The 27,929-nt window shown below is 44.4% G+C and overlaps 2 protein-coding genes across 4 annotated transcripts in view; one reads left to right on the plus strand and one right to left on the minus strand.

The window, feature by feature from the left end:
- The window catches only part of LOC119461662 (dedicator of cytokinesis protein 1-like), an 87,695-nt gene extending 85,775 nt beyond the window's left edge, over nt 1-1,920 (minus strand). For all 3 annotated transcript variants that reach the window (XM_037723048.2, XM_037723042.2, XM_037723036.2), the window contains exons 1-5: nt 1,713-1,920; nt 1,165-1,248; nt 774-870; nt 606-702; nt 368-457 (exon numbers count right to left, since the gene is read on the minus strand). In XM_037723048.2, coding sequence (XP_037578976.1) covers nt 368-457; nt 606-702; nt 774-870; nt 1,165-1,248; nt 1,713-1,758 — 414 coding nt within the window. In that variant the 5' untranslated portion in view covers nt 1,759-1,920. The remainder of the gene's footprint in view (nt 1-367; nt 458-605; nt 703-773; nt 871-1,164; nt 1,249-1,712) is intronic.
- Nucleotides 1,921-2,274: 354 nt separating this feature from the next.
- Nucleotides 2,275-27,883, plus strand: LOC119461696 (uncharacterized). Its single transcript, XM_037723066.2, has 12 exons — nt 2,275-2,356; nt 3,474-3,632; nt 4,505-4,657; nt 10,470-10,672; nt 11,094-11,294; nt 11,435-11,522; nt 17,190-17,879; nt 19,569-19,746; nt 19,823-20,006; nt 22,791-22,988; nt 24,061-24,287; nt 27,524-27,883. Exons 2-12 carry the CDS (start codon nt 3,477-3,479, stop codon nt 27,826-27,828), a joined length of 2,583 nt encoding a protein of 860 aa, XP_037578994.1. The 5' UTR covers nt 2,275-2,356; nt 3,474-3,476; the 3' UTR covers nt 27,829-27,883.
- The last annotated feature ends 46 nt before the right edge of the window (nt 27,884-27,929 follow it).

The raw sequence follows: 27,929 nt of genomic DNA on the forward strand, positions 1-27,929 counted from the left end.
ACAGTGAAAAGAAAGACAGTTACGAATCCCATGGCCTTTTCCTTCACTTTTCTTCCTCGTTATTTACAATACATTACCGCTAAATATTCTATGTAGACACTGATCTATTATTAACATTTGCAAGCAGAACTTACTATTACGTACAAGTTGTGGGGTCTTCAAGTGGATTTGACATAGACATGCAAAGTATTGCTCAATCTGCGTAATATAATTTTATGTTGGCACGTTAAAATAGTGCCAACATTTACAGGTACAACAAATGTTTAAGGACTAGGCTGTATTTAAGAGGTGGTTGCAATAACAGACAAACATGGAAGAGCAACAAATGTTACAAAGGAAGGCTGAAAGAACTAAGAGGAGCACATACCACTGGCAGAGTTCCAGACATAATTTTTCTTCTAGAGTCCATCAGCTCATACATCATGTTCCGAACAGAATCAAATTCTGTTCTGTTTGTCTGAAAAAACAAAGTACACATAGTGCCCATTTAAGAAAAAAAAATTATTATTAATAATAGTATTACCAATCCTCATGTTCAGTAGAACTATGATATTCAATGACAACTTCGTTTTAAACTACCCACATATAAGAAAGAAAAAACCTACAAGGTACAGCTGTTTCCAAATGGGACCCCATTCCCGAAGGACAGCCGTAATCTCCTTGATGATGGACGGCTCCTTAGGAATGACCACTTCATGGGGGCTGGGAGGAAATTTATGAATGTTAGATTTGAAAAAAAAAATTGCAAAATTTAAAGGTGGAAAATAAGATACCCAGTCTTGTCAATGATGGACTCCTTGACGGCAATGTAAGTTTTCGGAAATATTCCTTTTTTTGTTTTGCTGTTGCTGCAGCAGCCATAGTACCAGTCTAAAAGCAGAAGTAAGAAAAGGAAGCAAAGTTTCATGCTTTGTAGAGCTCCCTCATGAAGTGAAGGGCAGCCAGAGCAAATGAATTCATGCTGCAATATATGCAAAAAGGCACATCATATTGTGTGAGACCAGGTGCAACATGTTCAGCCAGCGTCACACCTTCAGAACCAAGTAAATAATTAGCGACTAACAACACATGCAAACGCTAAACTGCTACATGTTTAAAACCAGACATCTCTGAATTAAGAGTACACTGGGACAGAGGTCAACCAAAATTCCAGCTTGTGAATACCTTCAAGTTCCTCGTAGATGTACACTGAATCACCGACGTTTAACCGAAGCCTATGGACCCCTTCTTCTGTGAAGTTGGCGATCGCTGTATGCAAAGAAGTGAAAAAGTACAAGCGTGATTACTAAGGCTAGCATCACACACTTACTCATACTTAAAATCGCGGAGCCTCAGCTACACCCAAGACGCTGTAAGGTGTGCACCATCTGAATCATCCGAATCTTTATTTCGTGCATGCAAATAACAACGCGTTACGAAACAAGCGCCGAGTTTCATTTGATGAAGAAAGTGCTTGCTTGTTAAACCATGTTGAGCATGAGACCGAACTACCTGTTGCCGCGCGCAAATTAAAGTACAACTTCGACCGCGGTGACTCATTTGGGACAAGATTTACATGTATGCGCGAGCACGGGACGCGCCCAATGGGCTGGACGTATCAATTACACATTCACGAGTGTCAAATAACTTGCAGACGCCGTCGACGGTGCCAAGGCTAACTGTCAGGGCGGTTTAGGCGAATGAGAGGATGTGTTTAAAGCCAGCAGCCTTACCCACTCCATATTTTGCTTTATCCGGCACAGGCGTCCACTTGGTCATGGTGGTGTGACACTTAGCAGCAATCACATAGCAGGAACACTTCGGCAGAACAGAAAACAGGGAGCGTCATTTCCATACCAAAACGATTCATTGGTCAGCAGCATCCGCTGCCGTGCCGCTGAGCTTTCGTCCGGCGGCTTGCCGCAGCGAGAGGGCGCGTGAATGTTTCCGCCAGGAAGTTATTTCCGGCGCTGCCACTTACGAAACAAGAAAATAATAAATTAAAAAAAATGTTTTTGTCTTGTCTTTGTTAGAGAAGCAAACTCTATTTCACATTATTTTAGGTATTTTTATTTTAACTTGGTATCAGACCCCTATACGTAATCTTCCAGGCAAGTAAAATGAATGTTTATATTGTCGTAGGGCTCGTTGGCCACAATGGGCGTTGACTTTCCCAGCGCGATTTTTAAAATAACGCTGCTTGTCAACTGAAGGTTTTCTGCGATGCTGGTCATTCCCTTCTTTTTCTTTCTCTATGAGCTTCTGATTTCGCATGTTTCTATTTGGCCTGACATCCGCGTGCCTTGCATAAGATGCGCGAGCGAGATGTGCGCGGAAATAGTGCGCGTACTTCGCAAGAACACTCCAGGCGTGTAAGGTAAGCTTGGCTCCTTGCAGCGATTCGGATTTTAAATTTCCAACGTAACCATGCAATTCATTGTGTACCGCTTTTGCTCAGTAAGTAGCTCTTCCAACCTAGGCTCTTTTGATTGCGATGCAAAAATATGAAATGTGTATGGAAGGCGTAAATCAGGCTGAGATGGGAAACGTGTGCCGTGACGCAAATTTTTGGTTCCTGCTGACGCCTGTTGTGCCGCAGTTATGGCTGACTGTGCTGTGCGTTTCTATCACTTGCTTAGAATTCATTTTGCCTGATCGCTAAGTTAGTGTTAGGTCCGCCCCTCATCACTTCGCAATATAGAGCTGAGAGCGCATTTGCACTGTTCGCTCTCGACGAAATGTTCTATTGCGCTTAACAAGATAATGTTCTATTCATTGTTGTTTGTAGTTAATACCTTGAGACACGATTAAGAATGAGCTGGTGTGAACTGGGAACTGAATAAACCAGTTCAACTGGTCATCTCTTCTTTTCTTTTTTTGTCTGGGTGTTCTGTGAGCGTGGCTGCACCAGTTTTCGATGGCGCAGTTTTCGCGCCATCGCTTCACTGTTTTGTGGAATTCACCACCGAACCTTCGTCATTTTTTGAAAAATTTTACTAAAGGACTGGGTGTCGCTGTGTTAGCTACATGGCGCTTACAGGTCCATTCAAATTTTTAATGACTCCCATACATTTAATTTTAAAATGAGCAGTGGTGTCGCGCACGCATATTTTGCGCTCGTGAACTTGAAACTGTACTTCAGCGACATTCCTTGCTCTACTACTGTTCATAAACTGTACGGGCAACTTCTGGGCGCAGCGTAAACAGAATGGAAGCTGTTCTTGAGCTTTTGCGAGATATTGTGCATCTGCACCCTTTTATATAGTTTGTGCTTGCATAGTACTGTTCTTGTGAACTTGCCGATGATATTGCGAACGTATGACTGGCATTGGACAGCAGGTGCTTAGCTCACTATATTATTTCACCATCAATCCTCATCCGCTGTCTTCCCGCCTTCACCCCAGTGTGGAGTGGTACAATAGATTACTGTCATGACATCTGGTACCTCTTCGCATCTGCTCTTGTTTGTGACAGTTTTCAGCTTTGTTTTACAGACCATGACAACGATGGCCACAAGCTCATCTCCAGCAGATGGAGACCTGGTTGAAATGATACTTGAAGATGAAGTGGTTTCTTTCAGCAAGGCTGTTTTAATGCAGTCCAGTCCCTTCTTTCAAGATACTTTCAAGGACGTAGAAGCAAAAAAGAAACGGGTATGTTTTTTTTTCTTGTGTGTGCGCGTGCGTGCGCGCGCGCGTGTGTGTGTGTGTGTGTGTGTGTGCGTGTGCGTTAATTAAAATTAAAAGATAATTAAATTATTTTCTCTGGATTGCTTTTACGACAGAGTAATACATTAAAAATACCCAATGTAGTAATTAGACAAGTAATTATGCAATTAACCTTTTAACCAACAGAGCCATACTATTGATCCCAATGGGAGACTTCCAAGCGCGCCACTCCCGTTTCCAGAAATGCGAGAAGTTGACGCGGTTAATTTTTACAGCGTGATGGATTCCGGCCAAGTTCGTACAAAAAAGCGAGACTGAACAGCCGAAGAGCGCAACTGTGACGCCCATAGTAGACGTCCGTGAGTGACGTGATTGGTTGTGCCTCACAGGTGGGCGAGCATCAAGCGAGCGTCCTTATCAAGCCACAATCTCGATCGCTTCATGGTCGCCAAACGGTGCGACGCAAGCAGTCACGTCACTCATGGGCGTCTACTATGGTTGTCACAGTTGCGCTCTTCGGCTGCTCAGTTTCGCTTTTCTGTGTGAAATTGACTGAATTTATTACGCGTTAATAATTAGCAGCGTCAATTTCTTGCATATCTGGAAACGGTTGCAGGCTCCTCGGATGGCGCGCTTCAAGTCTTCCATTGGGATCAATCGCATAGCTATTTGAGGGAAAAAGTTAATTAGTTTAATTTACATAATTACTTGTTTATTTATTACATGAGTGATTTTCAAATGTATGACACTGCGGTAAAAGCAATCCTGGTTAAATAATTTAATTATCTCATCTTTCATATTCCTCAGAAATTTCGAACACATTTCGTGAAACACCCTGTGCATGTTCGTTTATGCAGGTAGTCGTCTCTGGAGTGAGGGGCCGGACGTTTAAAGATCTCCTGGAGTATATGAAATCCGGAAAGCTGGAATTATCTTGCAACAATGTAGCAGATATATTTCATGCTGCCTGTAAGCTTCAAATGCAAGATATCATTCATCAGTGCATTGAGGTAAGGGCTACAACTCTTGTTTGAAACTTTTTTATGTGGCCGAAGTTACCACGTTTTGCTCAAGGAGAGCAGCAGAAAGGAAGAGGGGAAGCCCACTGATGTTACACACCCAACCAAAAGTTGCCGCAGGTCTAGCTGGTGCGAAATGATTAACAAAATTACATGTTTTTGCGAAAAGGAAACGTAATAAGGTCATGTACTGGGATCCTTATTATTTGCCCTTGTCTTACCGTGCGGTTTTATTAATAATGTCACACCCAGTCAATTTTATACACAATGTTGACACTGCATGAGGATAATTAAAGACGCGTGTGTAAAACATCGACACTTTTTCTGGGCCATTTTTAGTATATATGGAGAAACCTCTCTATTCATCTCGAAAAATTCTACAAGAACAGTGCGCCTTTGATACTTTATTGAGGCTACATAGTCGCCCTCTCTTCCTTCCCTCTCTTCTAGACTAGCCTCCTAGACTAGCTGTCTTGCCATCTCGGTCGACGTTCGGTATTAGCTTGGTCATATGCGTGAATTTTATATCCTCCCAACCTTCTGTCTTCATCTTTCCGCGGATAGTATTGAAGAACATTTACTACTGCAGCCTCTCTTGTTTTTATTCTCAATCCTCGGTAGTACAGTGTCTTCAAAATTCCTTGCTGTTTTCCAAATTTAAGCGCTGTGTAGGGGCCGGAGTACGGAGACTTCGCGTCGAAACCTTTTCGCACCCAAGATATGTCTCCAGGTATACGATATTGGGCCTCTTTGAGTGATGATGGTTGTCGAAGTTTTTCTTCGTGGTGCACCGGTACTTGTTCCCTTGTTCCGCCGGTAGTGGCGTTTCACGAAGGCACATTTTCTCAACAATGTCCAGTTCTTCATCAGCTGCCAACTATGCGCTCCTTCCAAAAGAAGCAAATAATGGACTGCATCCTAGTCCAGCAATATAAGAGCGATTACGGTGTGCAACGGCCGCTTCGAGTCAATATTTCCAACCGGGAAACATGCTGTAAACATCTTCAAGTCACGTATCACCCTTTCAGCAAAAGAGTTGGCCTGAGGGTGGTACGGAGCAGGGAAAACGAACCTCTATACATCTTTGCTGTGGCTAAATGCGCAGCTTTTCACCTCGGATAGCAGGTCTGTTGTCAGCAATTACAACTTTGACGTTCTGGAAGGGAGTGCAGACTATATGGCTTGGCGAGACGTGAAATCCTCTTTCAAGAAGCTGAATAACAGAGTTGGTGTCTTCTCTTGCTGTCTTGGCAGCAAAAAACCTTGTAAACTCACCTACTGCCAAAAGAAAAGCCTGTGTGTTTTTTTTTTTTTTTTTTTTTTTTTTTTTTTTTTTTAACGCCCTCGCCCTTCCTTTTTTTAATCTCGGCGAAGTCGATGTGTAGCACTTCAAAGGAAACGTTTGGATACGCTGGCATAACCATATAATTTCCTCTGGGTTTGAACTTTGTTTTATATATTTGGGCATTCGTGGCAAGTTTTGACCTCCCTAGCGACGTCCATTTTCGTATTTTTTTTTTTTTCACGTGAATCTCTGGGTAAGCTTTCGGTCCGTCCTCCAGAACCCATCGTGACCACCCGATTCTGGACTACTGTGGTAATGTTTGAGTATTAATGGCACGCTCCTTTCAGGTACGTGTATTCGACAGTTTTTCAATTGCAAATTCTGTGTGCCTTCCCAGAGCATTGTCAGGCTTACGTTCTGGGAGCTTTCCTTTCTCGGCACGTGCAATCTTGACAGCCCGTCGGCGTCTCGATGCTTGAATCCCGGGCGATGCGATACTTCAAAACTGAGCTGCTGGATCTGACTTATCAACCGAGCCAGCCATTCCTTTAGGCTGGGCTAGCTGAAGGAGGTGTCAGAGCGTGGTAGACGGTAAAAAGCTTGAAATTTAGGCCTTCGAGGTAACTCTTAAAGTATCTTAATGCCATTCAACTACAGTGCCTCTTTTTCAGTGGTGGTGTAGCTCACTTCAGCCTTTAAAAATATGTAAGAATATATACAATTACTTGCTGCTGCCTTCCACTGCGCTTCCAGATGTCATGTCGATAAAGAACAGTTCCGATAGTGTGAGGCATCGGTGCACAACTTGAAAGGTAGCGAAAAATCCGGTAATATGAATACGGGGTAAGAGGAAATGATCTTGAGGAGGTTAAAGTAGCAGCGCTCACACTCTTCAGTCTATACGAAAGCAACTTATTTTTGTGTCAGGGCTGTTAAGCACCGAGTTTTCGTTGTGTAGTCCTTGATAAATGCTCTGAAGTGACCCGGCAGTCTTAATCAAACTCGAAGGGAGTGCAGACTATATGGCTTGACGAGACGGGAAATCCTCTGCACACTTTCTTCTTTGGTAATTTTGGTTTTCCCATCGAAGAGAATGCTGGGAGGAAAACCACAGTTTGACAAAAGAATTCGCCTTTCGTATCGTTTATTTTCAGACTTTCACGACTCATATGATCGTCCTTCGTCCTCGAATAAACGATGATGTCATCAACATATACGTTACAAAACTTGCCTATGTGATCTTTTAAAACATTATTCATCAACTTCTGGAACCACGCTCCAGAGTTCTTCCATCCGAAGGGCAGCCGGTTGAACTCGTAGACATTAAAATGTGTATCAATTGCCGTAAATTTCTTGGTTTCTTCCTAAGACAGCATTGCTCACTATCTTTTGTCCAAATAAATTCTGTAAAGCCATTCAGATCCACCAGTTTAATCTATGATCTCATCTATTCGGGGCATTGAGAAAGGGACTATTTCAGTCTGTCTATTAATTAATCGGTAATCTGGGCACAATAGGAGAGAACCATCTTCCTTGGACACAATGGTAATGGGTGATGCAAATGGTGATGTCGATGGTCTGATGATGCCAGAGTCGAACATGCCTTAGAGCTCTCGCTTCAGCCAAATTGTTTTTCGTGACTGAGGCGTATGGCTTTCTCCGGACCATGGCTGTGTTGTTCAACTCAAATGGTACCTCCACTGCCGTTGTCGGCGGCGTGTATTTACCAACGCAGATGAGCTCTGGGAACTGGGATGCGATGTCGTCAGGTCATATCTAACTATACGAGCAACGTACTGCGCAAAATACATCGAGAAGGGTGGAAAGAAAGACGGGACAGGAAGCCTGTCTGTTTCTTCATCATTCTTGGTGAATGATGAAGAGAGAGACAGGCGAATTCTGATAAATGATACACCATCATTCTTGGTGAATGATGGTGTATTTTGCGCAGTTCGCCATCGTTACTCGTTCAGTATGAAACAACTAGTTCGCAAGAATATACTTCATGTAACTATACCCTCCTCATTTTGGTCACAGGATTATTCGTCACAGTGCATTCCTTCGTAGTTATGATATCGTTCCACAAAATATTTATCTTTAACCGCTTAATGTCAGGCTGAGAGAGGATAAGATAAAAGTTGACTCCGGATAGTACCAAATTTTGACAATGGTGTCCTGGTTCCTGAATTTATTCGCATCAGTCCAACTTGAAAGTTATCTACTTGTTCCATCATATATATCCATGAACTTGAATAGATTTTCCTGTGATTTCTTTCTGAAATACAACTTTTTTCATTTATCAGGCTGATTGATGCTCGGCAGTGTCCACGAGTGCTGACAAACAACCTTAGAAAAATATAAAATAATTGCCTTCGTAAGAAGCACGGTCATTATTACGTTGTGTTTGAGTCTTGAGGATCTTCTTTCTTTCGCAATCCTCGAAACGTTTCGGGTTCGTCCAGAAGTGGTGCCATGGTGATTAGTGTGTAGAAATTCGCCGCGTGCTTTCTGTTGACACCATGCAATTGTAGGTGCTGCTTTTTTCAGGAGTGTGGCCCTCGCTTCTCGACAGGTATCTATCACAACAACGTCTTTTATCATACGCAGAAGGTCGTCCGCAGATAGTCCACAGAGCCTGGTGACATGAGTTGTATCTGTTAATGGCATTCCCTCGTCATTCGAAGCATTGCTGGTGGCACAAAGGCTGATTCCGGAATGTTCGGTTCTGCTAGCTGAAGTAGGCGACACCTTTCAATATAACCCGAAAGGTTTTTTTTTTTTTTTTTTTTTTTTTTTTTTTTTTTTTTCCCTGTCTGCTTATACATAAGCGCCTTATCCCACACCTCGAGCGCTTTTTCTTGAAAAGCAAAGGTAATGCTTTATTTTCAACGCATACAGGGCTCTTCTTTATGCTCAACGATACGGTGATCAAACCATTTTCTGGCATTCCCGCTTAGGTATTTTCGCATGTTGAACATGCGGTCAATATCCGTGCACCAAAGATTTCTTTCGAAAGTGTAGTCGTAATATTCGAGCCGTATATCTATACTGGAGCAGGTGCCGTCAAATACTTCGGTATCTACTTGTGATCGGCTCCTACAACACACTGCAAGCGTATCCAAAAAAAAAAAAAAAATGTGCTGGCGCTGCGCTTGCTGGCTTTGAACTTCCACAGCTGCGATAATGCGCCTGACAATCTCTGCCTTGTAGAAAAAGCGTTTGCAGTGGGGCTAGGAGTGTTGGAAAGATCTTGCTTAATCAGGAACCTAAACTCCTTCAGATCCATTTTGATCCTTGCGGTACCTTTAGCGATGACGTCTTCCAGTGTCGCGTTAGCTTTGGCATCTATAGCTTCTAACAGAGACGGATTTGTCGCCTAGTTTGGTGCAGACGTGAAGTCCTTTCCGTCGAGTCTGTAGCTCGTGACAATAGGTCGGCCGTCTCACTGTACCATGTGTAAGGTCACCTACATCTTGTTCAGTACTCGAGTGTGTTAAATGTAAAATCTACGAAATCGAGTGCGCCTTCGAAACTCTATTGCGTCTGCATAGTCGCCCTCTCTTCTTCTGTCTCTTGTGTCTCTGGCCTCCTAGACTGTCGTGCTTTCATCATCTTCGCCGCCTTTCGGTCTTAGCTCGGTCATGTGCGTGGATCTCTATACTCTTTAGGTTCTCAGCACCTGTTGTATTGCTCTGAGTTGTTTGGTAATTTGCCTTTTAACTTCTGTTTGCTGACATCATGATCTAAAGCTTGGTACTAACTGTACGTAAGTCTATGCAGCTTCTAAGAGACAGTATTTTGCTGTTGTCTTATGTGTTGTTGTAGTGAAACTAGATGGAGGCTATGCGAGCAAAATTACTTTTTCTCTCTCACTGCATGTGCATTTATTGATATACCTTCTCTTATTGCTATAGCAGTAAGCAATAGCTATATACACAAGTGGAAAATTTGAATGAATATGTACAATGTTTTTCCTTTTCTTCAAAGAAAGAGCTTTAGGGAATTCTTAATTACCTTAAAAATCAATGCACTTGTTACAGAGATCTTACAATAGCTAGCTTTCATGTTTTCTTTCTTTCTCTTTCTTTATTTTTACTGATTTATTACAACTGATTTTTACAGCGTCTGCTTGATGGTCTTACATACAGCAACCAGAAGATCGGTACCCACAAAATATAAATTATTTCTATTGTAATAGTCATGTTAAGTGATGCAGACATAAGAACTAAGACATGATTGTATTCAGCCTACCTGTCTATTTTTGAAGAAAAAAGTAGCAGTCTGTGTGTGTTGTGCACACTGCTCATGCCATGTTATGTGCCCTTTTATTATTGCCACCATCAAACTTACTTTTGTAGCAATATACTAGGATCACCTAAACATTTAAGGCTTATCTTTATTGAAGACAATTCATTATTAATTTGTGACTGTTACAGAACTGCTTAATGTAGACTTAAGTGCCATACAAAACAAAACAGCGGAATACTCTTTGACCAGTGCTAATATCTCTCTTCACAGTTGGAAGCACGCTCAAGCGCAATTGGGAGACAAATTATTTTATACAAGACAGCAAAGCGCATGAATAATGTGCATGAGAAAAACTCTGCTTTCTACCACCTTGTTTCAAATTTCGCACTCGTTGCACAGTCAGACGAGTTTCTGCAGCTTGACACTAGTGATGTCTGTGAACTGCTATCATCTGATGTCATGGGCTGCAAAGGGTAAGATTCTCTTTTCACATTGGTGTCCTTTGCGTAAATAATAAGCGATAAGTTAATTTGCTTACATTTCTACGTCTATAAGATTGAATGTCATCAAAAAAATTACTGGTGGCTTCTCAACTCAACTGTGAACAATATGAACTAGGTTTTCTTTCAGTAAAACGGCCATATTTTTTAACACTTGGTCCATGTTAGCTGGGACAACCTGTATAATACGGCTGCGTTCTCGCTTCTTATTTTTGTATATGGGCTTGTGCAGCTGTGTGAGTTTGTAATAAAATTACCAGTGTACATCAGAAGATTCTACGTGCTTACAGCATTTGCTTTATTATCAATAGCACTGCGCTAATGAGCTCAGCTGTGTTTTGCAATGTGTGCATATGGTATAAATAAATCTTCTTGGCACATTATTTTTCTACAGAGAACTCGACGTGTTCAACGCCGCCTGCCGTTGGTTAAACTATAAGGTAGATGAACGGATGGATCAGGCAGCACGGTTGATGTACTGCGTGCGATTCCCATTGATGAGTTTGATGGAGCTTAGCCACTGTGTCGAAGCGAAGATTCCACCTGGCCTTCAAGATGTTCACAACGTTCGCGTCATGATCCTCAGTGCTGTGTGGTGAGGGAGCAGTTTTCTTACTTTTGTGGGCTTTGCAGGCTGTACTGAAACAGAATGTTATTTGATGCTTGACTTGTGATTTGGATTTCAACACTGCATTCTCGTTTTCTGTGTATTGAAAGTATGTCTTCCTTATTCAGCTTCTGGGTTGCTAGAACTGCTGGAAAAGAAACGGAGGTTGGGCACCTAGCTCGCACGCCTCGCCACTATATGAGTGAAGTTCCTGGGGTATGTACCTTTGATGCTTGCGTCTACTGGCATTTTATTGTTTTACTGACTAAACAGTAAGGACGCCTCGTCGAAAAATGAGCGATATACTTTTGTTGTTAACTGAAATTTGTAGCTGAGCTCTTTGGTGCAGTTTAGGCACACAAAGAAGAACCTTAGAATCTTTGGAATTAGCATATCGCATAATGAGAGCTGTAGCACTGTGTAGCGTTGATGGCGCATCCTACTGCACATTTGTCATCTTCAAAACCTTTTGCAGTCAGCATTCTTGCTTTGTATTTCTTCTTTTGTATTGCTGTTTTCTGAATAAGTACATAAGCTTCGCTAGATACTTTCCTGTGCCACTCTTCTCTGCATGTTCGTGAACCCTGCCTTATCGAATAGTGGGGGAAAAAAGCAATGCCCATTTGTTGAGTTGAATATCAAGTACCGTGAACAATATACATATAAGCAGAAACACAAAAAAGCAGCTTACATTTCCAAAAGAGGCTCTCTCACATCTTGTCGATGAAACGCAGATTTCATCAGCTACTGCGATAATGAAGATTATACGGTGCATACCGTAAGAGACTCTATGGGCTTCCTCCACCTCAGAGAGAGAAAAAAAATCAGTGACTCGTGCGCACCGCGGCGCGCACAGTCCTTTCAAACTCGGCATCGCCGGTCCCTTGTGACACAGAAAATAGGCTGCACATCAATGCCTGCACGATTTTTTTTTTTTTTTTTTTTTTGCGCGAAGGTCTTTGCCAGAGGAAGGGACAGGTACAGGAAGGCCATACGAAGGTTATTTTGTTCTACGCCAGGCCGATGTGGAACCATGTGGCCCCATGCAGCATGCCATGATGGCCTAAGGCAGCGAGGGATATATGACACCGAAATAAGCCACCGAGATGCTCCAGTTTAGGCCAGCAAGCTAGCGCACTGACGCTATGCTTATTTGGGTGGCATACCGCACTGACATATGCCATTTTGGCATGCTGCACACTGGGTCAGCGCTGGCCTGGCGTTGAACAAAACAACCTTCGTATGGTCTTCCTGTGCCTGTCCGTGCCTGTCTGTTCTCTGGCGAAGACGTCCACACAAATGAAAAAAAAAAAAGGACTCTGATTTTTAAACCAAACTAGGCTACCGCAGAAGTTGCGGCCGCTGAGTGGCCGTAGGGGCAGTCAGTATGCAGATCCCACACTGTGGTAGTCGGTCTAAGCGAAGCTGCGATCAACCGGCAAGACGAAAGGGCGCATCTCGACAAGAAACGCGCAGCGGACTTCGGCGACGAATGCGACCCGCAACCGTCAGCCCATGCGGTGGAAAAAACGCGACACAGCGACACCACTGACCATAGAATAAAGAACCAACTGACCACGGCATCTAAACCTTCAGACGCCGCAAAGCTCTCGCGTGACAGCGCATGCGCCCTCAACAACCAGGGTTGCCAGGTTTGGCTACTTTTCGCCAAATTGGCTACTTTTGAAGGCTCGTGGCGGGAAATGTTTGGGTTGGCTACTTGATTATTGGCTACTTTTGAAGGCTCGTGGCGGGAAATGTTTGGGTTGGCTACTTGATTACGTTTAAAATTTTTCTATAATAACTACAGACAAACCAGACCAAATGCCATATTTACTCGCATAATGAACGCACTTTTTTTTACCGAAAAATATGCGCAAAGTTGGGGGGGGGGGGGGCGCGTTCATTATGCGGGGTAAAATTTCGAGCGATTATATTCCGCGGCCACCTCATAGAATAAAGAACCAGCTTTGGCCACCTCTAAAAAAGTCGCCGTTTCGCTTGAAAGGCGAACCATCGATTGTGATAGCAAATGTGTAGACAGCTATACAAAGTAAGAATAGTAGTTTTATCGGCCGTATAAACTTGCAAACATTCGCTAACTATGTAAGTTAACAAGCATGGTGTCAGCGCGCACAGGCAATCATGGAACACATCACACTCACTGACCGCGAACACTCGAAGCGAGACCACAACAGCAAACGAAGTGACCTTCGTGCTGTGTATCACTTCAACGCAAACTGAGCGACGAGAACGGAGCACGTAGATTCAGCCGCCGACGCAGATCGCTTTCAAGATAGCGCGCGCGCGGCCGCGCAATGCGCAGTTGCTGTGCCGCCCCCTCCCCGCGGTGCCATGTGCGCGACGGAATACAGCGCGTTTCCTCCCCGCGTTCTTCCCTGGAACGCGTGAGATTGAGCCGCGATCGTCGGCGCCGACGACAAAAATGTGCCTGGAGGGTCCATATAATTGCTATCGCAATAAAAGTAGGAGACACACTACGATTCCGCATCCGATACGGCGCCCGACACAATCGTACTCGCCGGACGCCATATCAGACGCCGAATCGTACCGTGTCTCACCTACTTTACGGCAACAAGTTCAGGGTGCGATCATTATCGGAAAGAAAAAACACACTTCTTGATTGGAAAAGTGGGAGGTGCGTTCATTATGCGAGTAAATACGGTATCACAAATAAGTCGTATAATTCACTGAGCAACGCCTGTTATGACACACATAATGTGCAACCACCATCCTCACCATGTGTATTTGGAAGCGAGGACACAACCGCCACCTTGAAATCGACAAAATTCATTCAACAGGAACACCTTCTGGCTCATTCCATGGAATGTCTCCTTTTATAGTTGATTGCTCAGAAAATTATTAGGTGGAAGCAGAAGTTTTATTATGGTTCCATGATCAATTTGAGTAAAGGCATGCGAGAACACATCAATATATAGCTACAAAAACTTATAAAAAACACTTTTCTCAAGTGATAAGAAATCCTGACTAGTATGATATTCCCTTCCAAAGTTGAGATATGGTGCAGGGCTACATTGACAAATGATTAAAGAGCGAGAATTGTGCACACAAAATATTCGGCTATTTGAGTTGTGACAACTACTTCCAGTTATATAGTTAACCATTTATACAGGGATAACAATTTCCAAATACGAATACGGAGCCGCCAGTTCTAATTTGATCCCCAAAGTCACGTTTTAAATAAATCGAAAGGCACTAAATATAACAGCTCCAAAATAAGCGGTTCATAATTGGCTACAGCAATGTTTTCTCCTTTAGTGGCTGGCGATGGCGGTTTTCTTGGCTACTTTTTAAGCACCTGCATGCATGGAACTGGCTACATTATTGGCTACTTTTCGCCATTTCCTCGCTACTTTTCACTTTTTGGACCTGGCAACCCTGCCCACAACTTGGTTGCGCGAGGTAACGTGCCCTTATAACGGAGGAACTTCGAGTACAAAAACGGGCGAGAAAGCCATAAAAAGATATTCTCATTGAAACGGGAGAAAGAGACAAAGTAATCAATGCACTTTATTAAAGGAATTATGAGTTTAAATGTGTTTATTTGTTGCAGGATTCAGGTAATTTCGCATTCAGGGGCGTGGATCTCGACACAGCGTCAAGCCATGAGGGAATGTCAACGTGAGGACAAGGGTCAATCATTGCGATTTTCGCCAGCCAATAGCAAGAGCGCAGCTGTCATCAGCTTCGCGCAACTTGCAAATGATATGCCACTCGCATTAGCCTACGTCACAATGGGGGCTTGTCGTTGTGTCGAGATCCACGCCCCCTGCACACGAAATTAGCTGAATGAGTGTCAAATTTGATTAGAGAGAGAGAGAGAGAAAAGACTTTATTCCAGGTAACATATACCATAATTGCGATGGTAAGAAAAGTTTTTGTTAATTATGGGTTTCGTGACTCTAATTTGTCGCAAAAATTGCTGATTGACTTGTAGACTTCAATGCGCACTCGTCACTCTGCTTTCTCTCTCTCTCTCTCTCTCTCTATCTCTGGTGGAGGAGGCAGAAATAGTTTCTTACGGTATCACTGTTTAATCGGCATTATTGCCGTGACAGATGATTAAGTAAGCAACTTAGACCGACAATGCGCACTTACCGTCGTCACTGCACTGCTCTTTTTTAGCGTGCGTTGAAAATGTGGCCTGACTATTACTAACTGAATCGTGGTGTCTCACAGCGAATCTCTCTCTCTGCGGGACGGGAGAATGCAGGCGAAATCAGAGCCGTTTAAGCGATGGTGCGGTACAGCGTAGAAGTGCGCCCCCTCCCCCCCCCCCGCTCCCTCCGGCGCTGGCTTCCGCTTCCTTGCTTGCGCACTGTTTAACCCCCCCCCCCTGCTCCCTCCGGCGCTGGCTTTCCGCTTCCTTCTTGGCATTATTGCTCTCCGTGATACAGATGAATTTTATCTAAACGGAACCTATCCGGTTGAAGTTCCATATAATTATCGCAATAAAAAAATCAGCGTCTCTTGTTGTTCTTTCTCGCTATAATCACTGCCGACTTTCGCCGCGCTCTGCGCCCTAGCTAGTTTTGCGGGTGGGGAGTTCCCGACGCGAGTTGGTTCCCTTTCCTGATAAGGTGATGCAGCTTACGCACATGCGCGTGAAAAATACGCGTCTTTCGCCTCATCCTCACAGAGACAAGCAGCATTTGTACGGAATTTTTACTCTATTGTGTTTGGCTTGCGAGGAGCACATTTGCTTTTTCTTTCATATTTCTTTCTTTCTTTGCGGTTGTTGTTATTCTTACCTGCCGGAGAGGTCGCTTTCGTCCGGAAATTGAACAGGCGTTGTCCTTTGTACATACGCGAACTTTGTGCCATCCGGTCCCATCTCCGCCTGTTCACGAAGTCGTCAGGTGTGACCTGAACTAGAATTGGTTCTAAAATGTCGGCGGTAACTTTTTTGAGTGATCGTCCATATCTGGATATCGGCGCTCGGCAACTTAAGTTTGTGGGTCCAATACAAGAGTAAATTTGGACGGATCCATTTTGCTTTTGTAACATTGAGGGTATTCACATCCTTACAGCTTAAGCTGTACATAAAGTTTTTGTTCTACCAAGTACCTAAGCGTCTCGGAAGTTTTCATTTCCTGTGACACAACCAAACCTATGCTTGTACTGTATGCATGAAACATGCGTATCGGGGGGACCTCAACAGGCGTTTGAACAATAGCTACCCGCGAACCATTGCTTATTGCGACATCTACATCTCGTATGCTTTTTGCGTCTCCTAGTGCGTATGATCAAAACGCAAAAGCTTAGGCAGCCACGGCTGGTCTGGAGTACGCGTGCGTACGCGTGCGCACTCCAGACCGGCCGTGAGTCAGCTAGTACAGGGGAAGGACCGCGCGGGTTAGATATAACTTAACGGGTCGCATGCTGCCCACGTGCCACGAGGCGTTTGTTAGAGTGTCCCAACATAACGTGCTTTTGCTACATTGTGAAACCTTATGATTTAACTATTATATATATAAATATATACATACATATATATATATATATATATATACAGTTCTATGAATCACATCAAAAACAGTTGTAATGACATGCGTTTAACAAAAACGTGAAGGAGCATGCCTGAACATTGATAAGGACACACAGGCACGCGGTGGCTCTAAGCAGAAATGTTCTTGAAATTGACAAGTGCGAGCAGTGTGTGTGACTACTGGGGGAACTTTTATGCGCATTTCCTCAGGCATCTTTAAACTTGGCACTGTAAGTTTAAATTCCCCGCGCTTCAATTAGTAAATAGGCATTGTGCCTTGATGAGTTGCGTTATGCCTACTGTTGTACCAATGCCTACTGTTGTTCTACTCTGCCATCTTATCGCACGTATAGGTGCCTGGAAATAAAGAACTGGAATCATCGGAAGCTGCAGGTAAAGCGGAGCAGCCGTCACTAATTTCTGTAACGCTGGAAGCGGCAAAGGCCCGAATGCTGCCAACAACTCGAGCGTGCATTGAGGAGCCTTGGGTTGCACATCTACAGGAGTCAAGGCAGTTCTACAGGCCCGAGAATGAGGCTGAACGAGTGACGAGCTTATCAGTGCAGTCCTCAACTGCCGAGTCTACTAGCCCCGTGGACAGCCTTGCACCAAATGTGTGCGAGTCCAGCTTCAACGACACATCCTCGTTGGATGCTCAAACGACACGTCCAACCACACAGGAGAGCAATGAAGAAACTGGGACGCAGGACTCACAAATATCTTTTTCTCAAGCCGACTGCTGTTCTCCAAGTGATGAGAAAGATAAGTTGTACACTCAGTCTGTTGATACTGAGAGCCTAACGATGCACAGTGACGGTGACAGAGTTCACAAAAATGAACTGGGAAATTTGAAGACAAGGTTTCTGCTTGGCAGCCAAACATCCATCCAGCGTGAAGCACTGATTAGCAAATCGTCATTGCTTTTCGAGCATCCGGAAATGGATTTTTTTGTTGTTAGCCCAAATTCGCCTCAGTGCTCGACAGAACCTTTGGCATCCATTTCTGTACAAACAGAAGATAGCCTCAGTGAAACTCCAAGCAAGGTACGTTGGTGCTATGCATTCATTCTTGTTTCTTTTTCTTCCCGTACTTTATAAAACATAGTCTGTATCATGTAATTTTCTTACTTGAATCTTGGCAGTAACTATAGCTAGCAATTCTAACGTATTGCTGTGCTAACATTGGAGGCAGGCATTTTGATTGTCGGCTATTGTTTGTTGGCTACTTGGCTGCTTTGCGTATTATCGTGCCAATCAGGGCACTAGCAATAATCGCTTCTAACCTACGGCCTCATTGTCCTATTGCAGCTGCTCGCATCACTCGATTATTTGTGGGTTGCTGTGGTTGGAAATGAAGTCAAAAATCTTTATGCAGCGAGGTTCCTCGCGCACTAAAAGAACGCAAAATAAAGCATCCCAAACTTCACAAATTCTATTTACAGCGTCAATTTTTGAAGTCGACCGCAGTTTGAAGTTATTGAATGTGCAGATCACGGAGATTTCGGACATTTCATTCAGCATTCTCGTTCCGTGACATGCACAACCACTTGCACTATATATTAACACTTCAATCTTATAAAATTCCCGCAGCGCATGACCAATCGCTGCATATTCAAATGGTTGAATAATCAGAGACGTCGCGAGAAAATAAATTGGTGTCGAAATTGATCCAGTGAGCTCACGTTCGCGTTTTCGCAATAGGTGACCTGCGGTATATAGTGAAAACTGCCCAGCCACCGCTTGCACGAGCTGTTCTCGAGGCAGACAGGATTAGAGACAATTCGATTCGCCTGCATGTACTTCATGTTCAGCCAGGACGTGTTGTGCTTCGCATTCATGGCAGTACATCTTGGCGGCATCTGCACGCCATCATTTGTTTGGCGCAGTTGACCGTTCGTTTGACACAGGGCTTCGTGCAGACAAGTCAGCTCGCGCTTGCAGGAGTGGTAGTGAAGTCCTCGCGCCGGGGTTGTCGGGCTAATTCAACCCGAGAGCGGAACTGGCACCCAACTGGCGTGAACTGTACTTCACGAAGTGCATGACGAATCGTACGCACCTTATTAACAACACTTCTGCGCTAAATTTCCCGACTGTGCGATCCACGACAAATGTCTGAGCTGTAAGCGCCCTGTGTCCGGAATAAATGAAAGCCGAGTCCGTGAGCTGCATACAACCATTCTGAGTTTTAACTTGCTTGCATCAGTACTAAGTGGTTTCATCCTGCTCAACGTTTGATGAATGTCTACAGATTTCGATAGCTAAAACTTCGCTCGCGTTTAGGAAAAAAAATGGTTGTGGAAAACTACCGCTACATACGTGAAGTGCGTCTGGACATGCAGAACCTATTTTCATGACTATATTTATTTCGTTGCTTGTCTGATTGAACGTTAGCGAAAAACGGCGTTTAAGTTCTTATCCAGCTTGCGGCCGCTGGAGTCGCTGATTGTTCATGTCAAGAAATTTTGTACATGGCGGGAAATAACGGTACGGTATTTTTTGACCTTTGGAGGATTTGAAACAATTCAGCATGGTCGAATTATCTAAAGCCGGCTGTGCTCGAGTAGCACAGTGTATTGGAAGACTCGGAGTAACATAGCTGTTCACTCATTCACCTCACGGCTGCTGAACACGTAGTTCGCGACAATGTGTTGCAAATCTGTGGGGGTAATTTTTGAATATGGTTGTGCATTTGGGGTGAATAACCTGATTTTCTTTTTGTGCTTGAACTTTCAGGATGGTGAGCCAGGCACATTGTTCCTGATTGGTGGAGTTGAGGCGAACGAAAGCCCGTCAGAGTGTCCGATTCTGAGTTACCACATCAAAGGAAACATTTGGAGCCAAACAAAAACGCTTCCAGTTCACCGCTATGGCCACAAAGCTGTCTATTTAGATGGCTATATATACATCATAGGCAAGTTTCATTGCGATAACGGCAGTTACTTCAATCACAACGGAACTTTTGTGACCAAGAAGTCCTCTTTGTCCAGGTGGTTTTGAAAACTTCAGCCCAATGAACCTTGAGAAAGCTTCAAGCCGATCTTGCTTTTGGTTCGAGGTGAGCTCTGGCAGGTGGGGAATCATGGCCCCCTTGAACAACACAAGAGCGTACCATGGCCTCGCGATCTTGGACGATAACATTTACGTAGTCGGTGGAGTGGACAGTGCCAACAGGTTAGTATAACCCTGTCAAAGTGTATTGACACCGAGATTAAGGATCTTGTTCAGAAGTGGCCACAACGCGGCTCGCCAGTCACATGCGAGCCGCTCACAGGCCCTAGATCATTTTTCATGCGGATTCCGGGTCAGGCACTTGACCTCGTAATATTTCATTGGATTTTGCCAAGCTTGTTCGAGGCTGGAGACTTCTTGCTTGAATTGTTTGATCCCAGAACGAGCACATAAGCCATCCTACTTAGAACCGCAACGACGTTACTTCAGCATAAAAAAAAATTACTGCAGAAACTTTCTAGTGGGACTTTTCAGATAGTGCGTAAGCAGTCTTTCCAGTCGCTCATGTATACCGGGTGTTTCAGCGAACATTCAAAAATTCTAAAGGTTGCCTGTGGCAGATAGCACAACTCTAATTCATGAGCTGGTCTACTTGAAGAGGCGGACATTACTTGCACAAAAAATTGAAATGTATAATCGACGAAGTAACAAAAATTCACTAAATCATTTTAACTAATTATCTTATGGTTCGTATTGCAATTTACAAATTCTAGCCGTGGAGTTCGCAAGGCGGATCCACTTGGAACGAATTCTCGGGATGACACCAGCTTAGAGATATTAATTCCCGAACTTTGAGGAGAAGTGCATTGGCGTTCCAGTTACTTCCTTAACAAAACGTCGTTTTATGCATTAAAGCGCAAAAGTAAAGGACAACATATGGGATAGTATTTGTTGTGCTTCGATGTCTGAAGGACCTTCGTGTCATTGCTTATTGGCTTCTTATGGTTTGACTATAAAACTCTGGCCCCTCGGTTTCCTTTCTTTTCGTTCATTACAGAGCGAGGGTCTCGAATGCGGCAGTTTTGATGCCTTCAGGTAGCATGTGTGGGTTTATTGATCAGTTGCCTCCACCAAAATGTTCACATGCTACGTGATGCCTGCGGTAGATATGATGTTACTCGCCGCGGTTGCTCAGTGGCTATGGTGTTGGGCTGCTGAGCACGAGGTCGCGGGATCGAATCGCGGCCATGGCGGCCGCATTCAGATAGGGGCGAAATGCGAAAACACCCGTGTACTTAGATTTAGGTGCACGTTAAAGAACCCCAGGTGGTCCAAATTTCCGGAGTCCCCCCACTACGGCGTGCCTCATAGTCAGATCGTGGTTTGGGCACGTAAAACCCCATAATTTAATTTAATTAATTTAGATATGATGTTCTAGATCCACTGCTCATGGTCGTGAGTGGTGGCGCAGGCTAACACTTCCAGGCTTAGTTCTAGTAGACAGATATAAATAAGCACAGAAAGTGGATGGGAACACGGTGGCGCGGTAGCTTAATTGTTAAGAGCATCGCACGCGTAATGCGTATCCCACCTGCGGCCTGTTGTTTTTGTCATCGACTTTCATTTCCATGTATTTATCATTTCTTTACTTAAATTAAAAACTACAAATTTCTCCCATGCTGTTCTTCGGCTCCTCGGTTTCCTTTCTTCTCGTTCATTATGTATATATATATACATAAATCTCAGTAGTCATACGTAGGCATAAGGCATTCGCATATATACCCCCATAGGACCCCATGTACATGTATGCCTATGGAGCGCATCGTGTCACGCGTTACAGACAGACAGAAGGACGGACGGACAGATTTCCGAGGGAAGTAGCCCTAGAATGCTTACGCATTAAAACCGTAAATACTAAACCTGCAACATCTGTGTTTCGCCGGCTCTTCCACAAAATGCCCCCTTCCTTACGACCCATATCTTCCTGGTCATGCCCAATCTAGCCGTTGCCTGCGAGCTTGACTGCGATCTGATCGTACTTGCTTGAATACGTTACTGATCACGGCGTGAACGAACTGTTCCTTGTCCACAACAGCCTCCATATCAAATTGGTTACATGTGCTGTTGTGGCATAGTTGTTCACCAGCATAAGCTGAATCGTGTAGGCCAAAACAACTACAAAAATGCATGTGTCATTGCAGCATAAGTCATGATTTTTTGTCAGCTTGCAGCCAAGACAGCGGAAGTTTTGTCTTTTCCGTTGTTACGTGTTGATGATGGGATTTCTTAACTCCTTAGCTGTGAAGAGTAGGTTTGACATTGTAACTAGAAATAATTCGTGCTTCTGTGCAGGTGTAAAGTAGCCTGTTTCAGGTATATTTGTCGTCCGTGACAACATTAGTTCCACCTCCGCATTTTCATTATTACTTAATTTGTGTTTTTCTTGAGATGTATATTCGCAAAAATTGGTCATACCTTTCAATACATAGTTCTTGTGTTATTCTTTCTTTTTTCTAAAAGAATACAAACTCGCAAGACTTCAGTAGCAGTGAAACTTCGTCTAATTGATGAACGCTCGTATTGGACAAAACAGCGCTAAATCAGACGAAGACTACGACGCGCACTGGTGTGTGCACATGTACCTTCCTCAGTTCTCGTCTGTTTTAGCGCTGTTTTATCAAATATGATCGCAAGATTTCATTAGGTAGTAAGCATAAGTGATGACTAACTGCTTGAGCATCACAGTTGTACCTCTGCCGTCCATCTTTATCTAATTGGTCAGCTTCACGTATCTTGATTCATCATGCACAACTCTTCATGACGCGCCCTTTGTTTGGGCGCGTGCTAGTTGAAATTAAGTTGTTTTTCTCCTTCTATCGCTCTCTTCGACAGGTAAGGAAGTTACTAAAATTTATGAACGGTGTGCATGTTATCTCTTGCCTATTCTATGAAAGCGACTCAGTGATACACTGTGTAGACGGTACGCATGCTGAATTGTGCTTTCAGGCTTTTGAGCTGCCTTGAACGCTACGACAAAGAGAACGATGAGTGGACAAAGCTCAGTGGTGAGCTTTATTCCCCGAGGATGGCCATGGGGTTCTGCAGCCACAAGCGACAGCTTTGGGTTGCCGGTGGCATTGTACAAATTGGCCGGAGGACGTGTTCCACTGCCTACGTGGAAGTCTACAATCCTGAAACAGAAAAGTAAAGACTGCTCTTTATATCCTCAAAGTTTAGAATTGCTCATTCATAAAGATTGTTATTACTTCTTTGCAGCTGACAGCTTTTTCGGAGCTAGAAAAATGCAAGGGAGGAGGCGGGAGTGTAAGACCGACCTCGTCAGTCTGCGGTTCTTTTGTGGGCATCATGGTGCATTTGAATAGGTTGCAAAACAATATTGATAAAAGAAAACCGCAAAAGAGAACTTCGATTTCACACTTCAGGTTTTGGCAGCTTTGATATCTTGAAGCACGTGTGCATGGGCAGAGATGGGGCAGTACGTGCTGCTCTATCTCCGAGTCCATGGCATGATCCTGAATCAAGGTCTAGTTCGGCTTTGGTGCACCAAAACTAACCTTGCAAAAAAGCCAACTTGCTGTTCATGGTAACCACGCTTGTTTGGTCAAGATGTTCTTTAAGGACAGTTTCTGAGGATTACAATATTTGGCCATTGCTCCAGCTAAACGCGGTCAGCACCATTTTTTTGTTTACCACTGTAAACAAATGACCTCAAAGTGATAATAGTAACATGCCTTGAATAACGACCGTGTTTCCCTAGAGGTGGATTGTAACAGCCAAGTTTGTCGTGGCATGCTCAGCCAGGGGTCGCGAAGCGGCTCGATAACTTGAATAGATGGAGATCGACTTGTGCCCTTCCACCGTGCTTTCGCTTTCGCAGGACGTACCAAATTCATGTTGTCAGTTTGCCGTCCAATCAAAGCTTTAATTCTAGTCCAACTGGTTTACTGGCGAAATCAATTGTAAGCTAGCATGATAGCGTAAGCTTTGTGTATCGTTGTCCATGCACTGCACACGGAAGGTTTTCGATGCTGTTAAATACTGGAAGGAATGCGACGCGATAACTCGTGCATCTTTTATGAGTCAAATCGTAACAAAATCTGTTATAACTTGGGTAAAAGACAAAGGACAAGCCTCCCTCGATGGTCAAGCTTGTACGATTCCCTTTCTTTTTTTCCCTCTCTTCCCTGCTCTGTTCTGTTACGGTAGTGGCTTTCCTTGGAGTGTGTGGTAGGAACTTTATTTATTGTCACGGCAGGTGGTCGTTCGCGGTGAACTTCCTGCCGTCGCCGCGGAGTTGCCTCACGCTGGTGGAGTGCGGTGGCGCCTTGTACGCCGTGGGCGGCCTTCTCAGCCACCGGACCGGCAGAAGACGCATCTTCACCACGGTCGAGGACACGCTCATGTTCGTGGATGAGCGCAACACCTGGGTAAACCGCGCGCCCATGCCCAACGCCCGACACAGCACCGTCGCCGTCGCTCACGGTGAGTCCTATAGGCGCAGGACACCTCCACGCAGACGCCATTTCAATGCGGATCTTACCCCAACGCTGCTTCCGCAAAAGGCGTCCGATAGCTGTACCTCTCAGTGGACTGCATGGAAGTTGTGGTTTAAGTGGGCTGGTTGGGCTAATGAAAAATTACCTCCTGTCCTCGGACGTTGACGTATAGCTGAAAAAGAAAAGGAAGACCTCCCGAAGTGTGCGTGCATGCGTCCGTGCGTTCGTGCGTGTTCGTTCGTTCGTTCGTTCGTTCGTTCGTTCGTTCGTTCGTTCGTTCGTCGTTCGTTCGTTCGTTCGTTCGTTCGTTCGTTCGTTCGTTCGTTCGTTCGTTCGTTCGTTCGTTCGTTCGTTCGTTCGTTCGTTCGTTCGTTCGTTCGTTCGTTCGTTCGTTCGTTCGTTCGTTCGTTCGTTCGTTCGTTCGTTCGTTCGTTCGTTCGTTCGTTCGTTCGTTCGTTCGTTCGTTCGTTCGTTCGTTCGTTCGTTCGTTCGTTCGTTCGTTCGTTCGTTCGTTCGTTCGTTCGTTCGTTCGTTCGTTCGTTCGTTCGTTCGTTCGTTCGTTCGTTCGTTCGTTCGTTCGTTCGTTCGTTCGTTCGTTCGTTCGTTCGTTCGTTCGTTCGTTCGTTCGTTCGTTCGTTCGTTCGTTCGTTCGTTCGTTCGTTCGTTCGTTCGTTCGTTCGTTCGTTCGTTCGTTCGTTCGTTCGTTCGTTCGTTCGTTCGTCGTTCGTTCGTTCGTTCGTTCGTTCGTTCGTTCGTTCGTTCGTTCGTTCGTTCGTTCGTTCGTTCGTTCGTTCGTTCGTTCGTTCGTTCGTTCGTTCGTTCGTTCGTTCGTTCGTTCGTTCGTTCGTTCGTTCGTTCGTTCGTTCGTTCGTTCGTTCGTTCGTTCGTTCGTTCGTTCGTTCGTTCGTTCGTTCGTTCGTTCGTTCGTTCGTTCGTTCGTTCGTTCGTTCGTTCGTCGTTCGTTCGTTCGTTCGTTCGTTCGTTCGTTCGTTCGTTCGTTCGTTCGTTCGTTCGTTCGTTCGTTCGTTCGTTCGTTCGTTCGTTCGTTTTATTTGTCCTTCACAAAAGTTACATATTGGGAAAGGGGCCAAGTAGGAGAGCTGTTACTTGACGGCATCCTTGGTCCCGTTTTTTGGCATGCACAGCAATAAAGCAACAATGTAAATGCAAGGAACAAAACCGGTAGACTTTCTTCAAGAATACGTTATACACTGAGACAATGCAGGATGTACAACAAACATGCGGTGCAAATTCAAAAAGAACAAAATATTATAGGCGATGGGTGTTGCCATGTTGTATTTAGTTCATAAAAAAGTATTATAAAAAAGTTAGAGCGATATAAGTCACATGTGATTCCTGTCACTTATTTCAATTATTAAATAACTCGGCTATATGTGAAACTAATTTTTTTAATATCGATTTCAGATCTCAGATATTCATTAAGCAGTCGACGCAAAGACTTTCAGAGCATAAGTAGGGCCATAGTCAACTCGACAGCGTGTAATCTTCCAGTGATCACTATTTATCGTAATACGTCGGGTCCCGTATGTTGAAAGCTCGAAATCTCGGAAAAAAAAATAGTGTTCCGTTTTTTTATTGCTAAGGGAGTATTCGCGGGTAAGTTTGTACCGATCTAGTTTGTTCACTGGGACTATACTTTAAACCGTTTGAAGAGGGCGAAAAGCATCGTGTGCAGAAACGATAAAGCACAAAGGTTGCCAGCTCATACGACGATAAAATGTCCGTGCGCCCTGAGCATGAAGGAGCTCGCGTTGCTTATTGAAGTGTACGAGCTCTCTGCCGTCGTGCGTGAAGTCGCAGTTCAATGCATGCTGGCCTTATGTAACCTAGGAAGCGTTGGGCAAAGCGCCGTGTTTCCGCTTCCCTTGTTTTGCTTCTTCACAGCTCATCCGGCTCACCTTCGTCGCCTCACTGTCACTAAAGCTGTTCAATGTTTTCGATGCTAAATGTGATTCACTGAAACTTAATAATTTCGTACATATACATGGTCATGTCCTGTTCCCGCGATTAGATTATTTCTGTTGGCATCCACTTTGAAACTGGCTAGCGACAAATAGTCACCTGCTTAAGCTTTACTACATTCATTGCAGTCTAGTATTTTGCTTATCTCTACTTTGTTATCTCTATTCATTAAAACTTTTATCTCTATATTGTAGTTACCTACACCTGTATTGACCCCGGTTCCATCGATCCCGAGATCCCGACAATTCCCGAGAATAAGATTCTCCCGCCACCACTATGCGGCAATGGTTTTTTATTGATCTGCTGACCATCACTATACCATACCGACTTCGTAAACTACGCTGCACTGTTTTTGTGAGGCTTGTCGATCGCAAGTGTGCAGCTAGCATGTTCGAACGCGGGTGATTGCACGTGAAAGCATGCATGGCCGTGACTTACGTGCACGGTTCACATGTGCATGCGTTTGGTCCTGTTATTCGCAATCCGGCAATGTCTGATCCGAAAATCAAAAGCAATCCAGCCAACCCATGATGTCATGGAAGCAAGAATGATGGCGGAGATTTGAAAAGGCTGTCTGGCAGGACAGGTGACCTTTAGCGCAATAATGTTTCTTATTTACTGCGGTATGCAACTGATACATGGTCAAGGTACGTTATCTACTGCACGGGCAGGTTTTTATAGCAAGCTGTTGCAAGCTCCCTTTATGCGTGCTCTGCAGATACAGCCGTGCTTTGAGAGAGATTATAATTCCTGGCGCGTTGCACACGCTTGCGTCTGCCGCTGTTGGAATTTACCTCACTTCAATGTATTGAGGGGAAAAAAAGCGTCAAGGAAATCCTCCCGAAAAATTATCATGCGTACTCTGTGGAAAAAGACAGCGAGCAAAGACACTTATTTCAACCGTTTTGTTGCATGCTTAAATGCTGACAATACAAATCTCGCATCCTATTTTCTTCGCTTTTTTTTTTTTCGGCCATTAGCCTATACGGCAACGTACGTCATCTTGCGAATATACAGCCAATCTTGCCCCGTTTCGCTTGTAATACATGGGCTGCGGTCGCTACAGTGAACAAATTAAGTCACTCGCACTTTGTTCACTCAGCGACCAAACAACACACGCGTTCTTGTCGCGCTTCTCAGCAACGCGTCATGCGTTTGATAGTGTACATTACAACAGTAGTCCACGCTGCACCCTATGCCACCGTGTAGTTGGCCAAACACGCGATCTTGCTTCTTCAGACGGCGTGATCTTCATCATCGGAGGCCGGCAAGCGGAGAGGCCCGACTTCCACTTTGACAACATCTTGGCGTACGACACGAAGGCAAACAAGTGGATCCTGCTCGGAAACCTGCCGAGGAGCTTGGTGGACTACCACTGCGTGCTGGCGCCGCCCGAAGAGAGCTCGGAAAGCTTACGAGAAATCCTGACGAGCCGCGGCGATCACAGGTCGACCAGCAAGGTGGCCGAAAAATTCCGAGTTACAGCTCCGGACGTGAAGTCCTACTCACAGGGAGACATTGCTGTTGTGCGGCAATACACTTAGCACGCCCTCCCAAAGTGCGCGCCTAAATTCTGCTCATTAAACAATTTGACCCAAGCAGGACATGTTTCTGTATTTGCTTACGCAACATTCATCCGGTGTAG

This window comes from Dermacentor silvarum, chromosome 1 (genome assembly GCF_013339745.2).
Source record: "Dermacentor silvarum isolate Dsil-2018 chromosome 1, BIME_Dsil_1.4, whole genome shotgun sequence".
NCBI lineage: Eukaryota > Metazoa > Arthropoda > Arachnida > Ixodida > Ixodidae > Dermacentor > Dermacentor silvarum.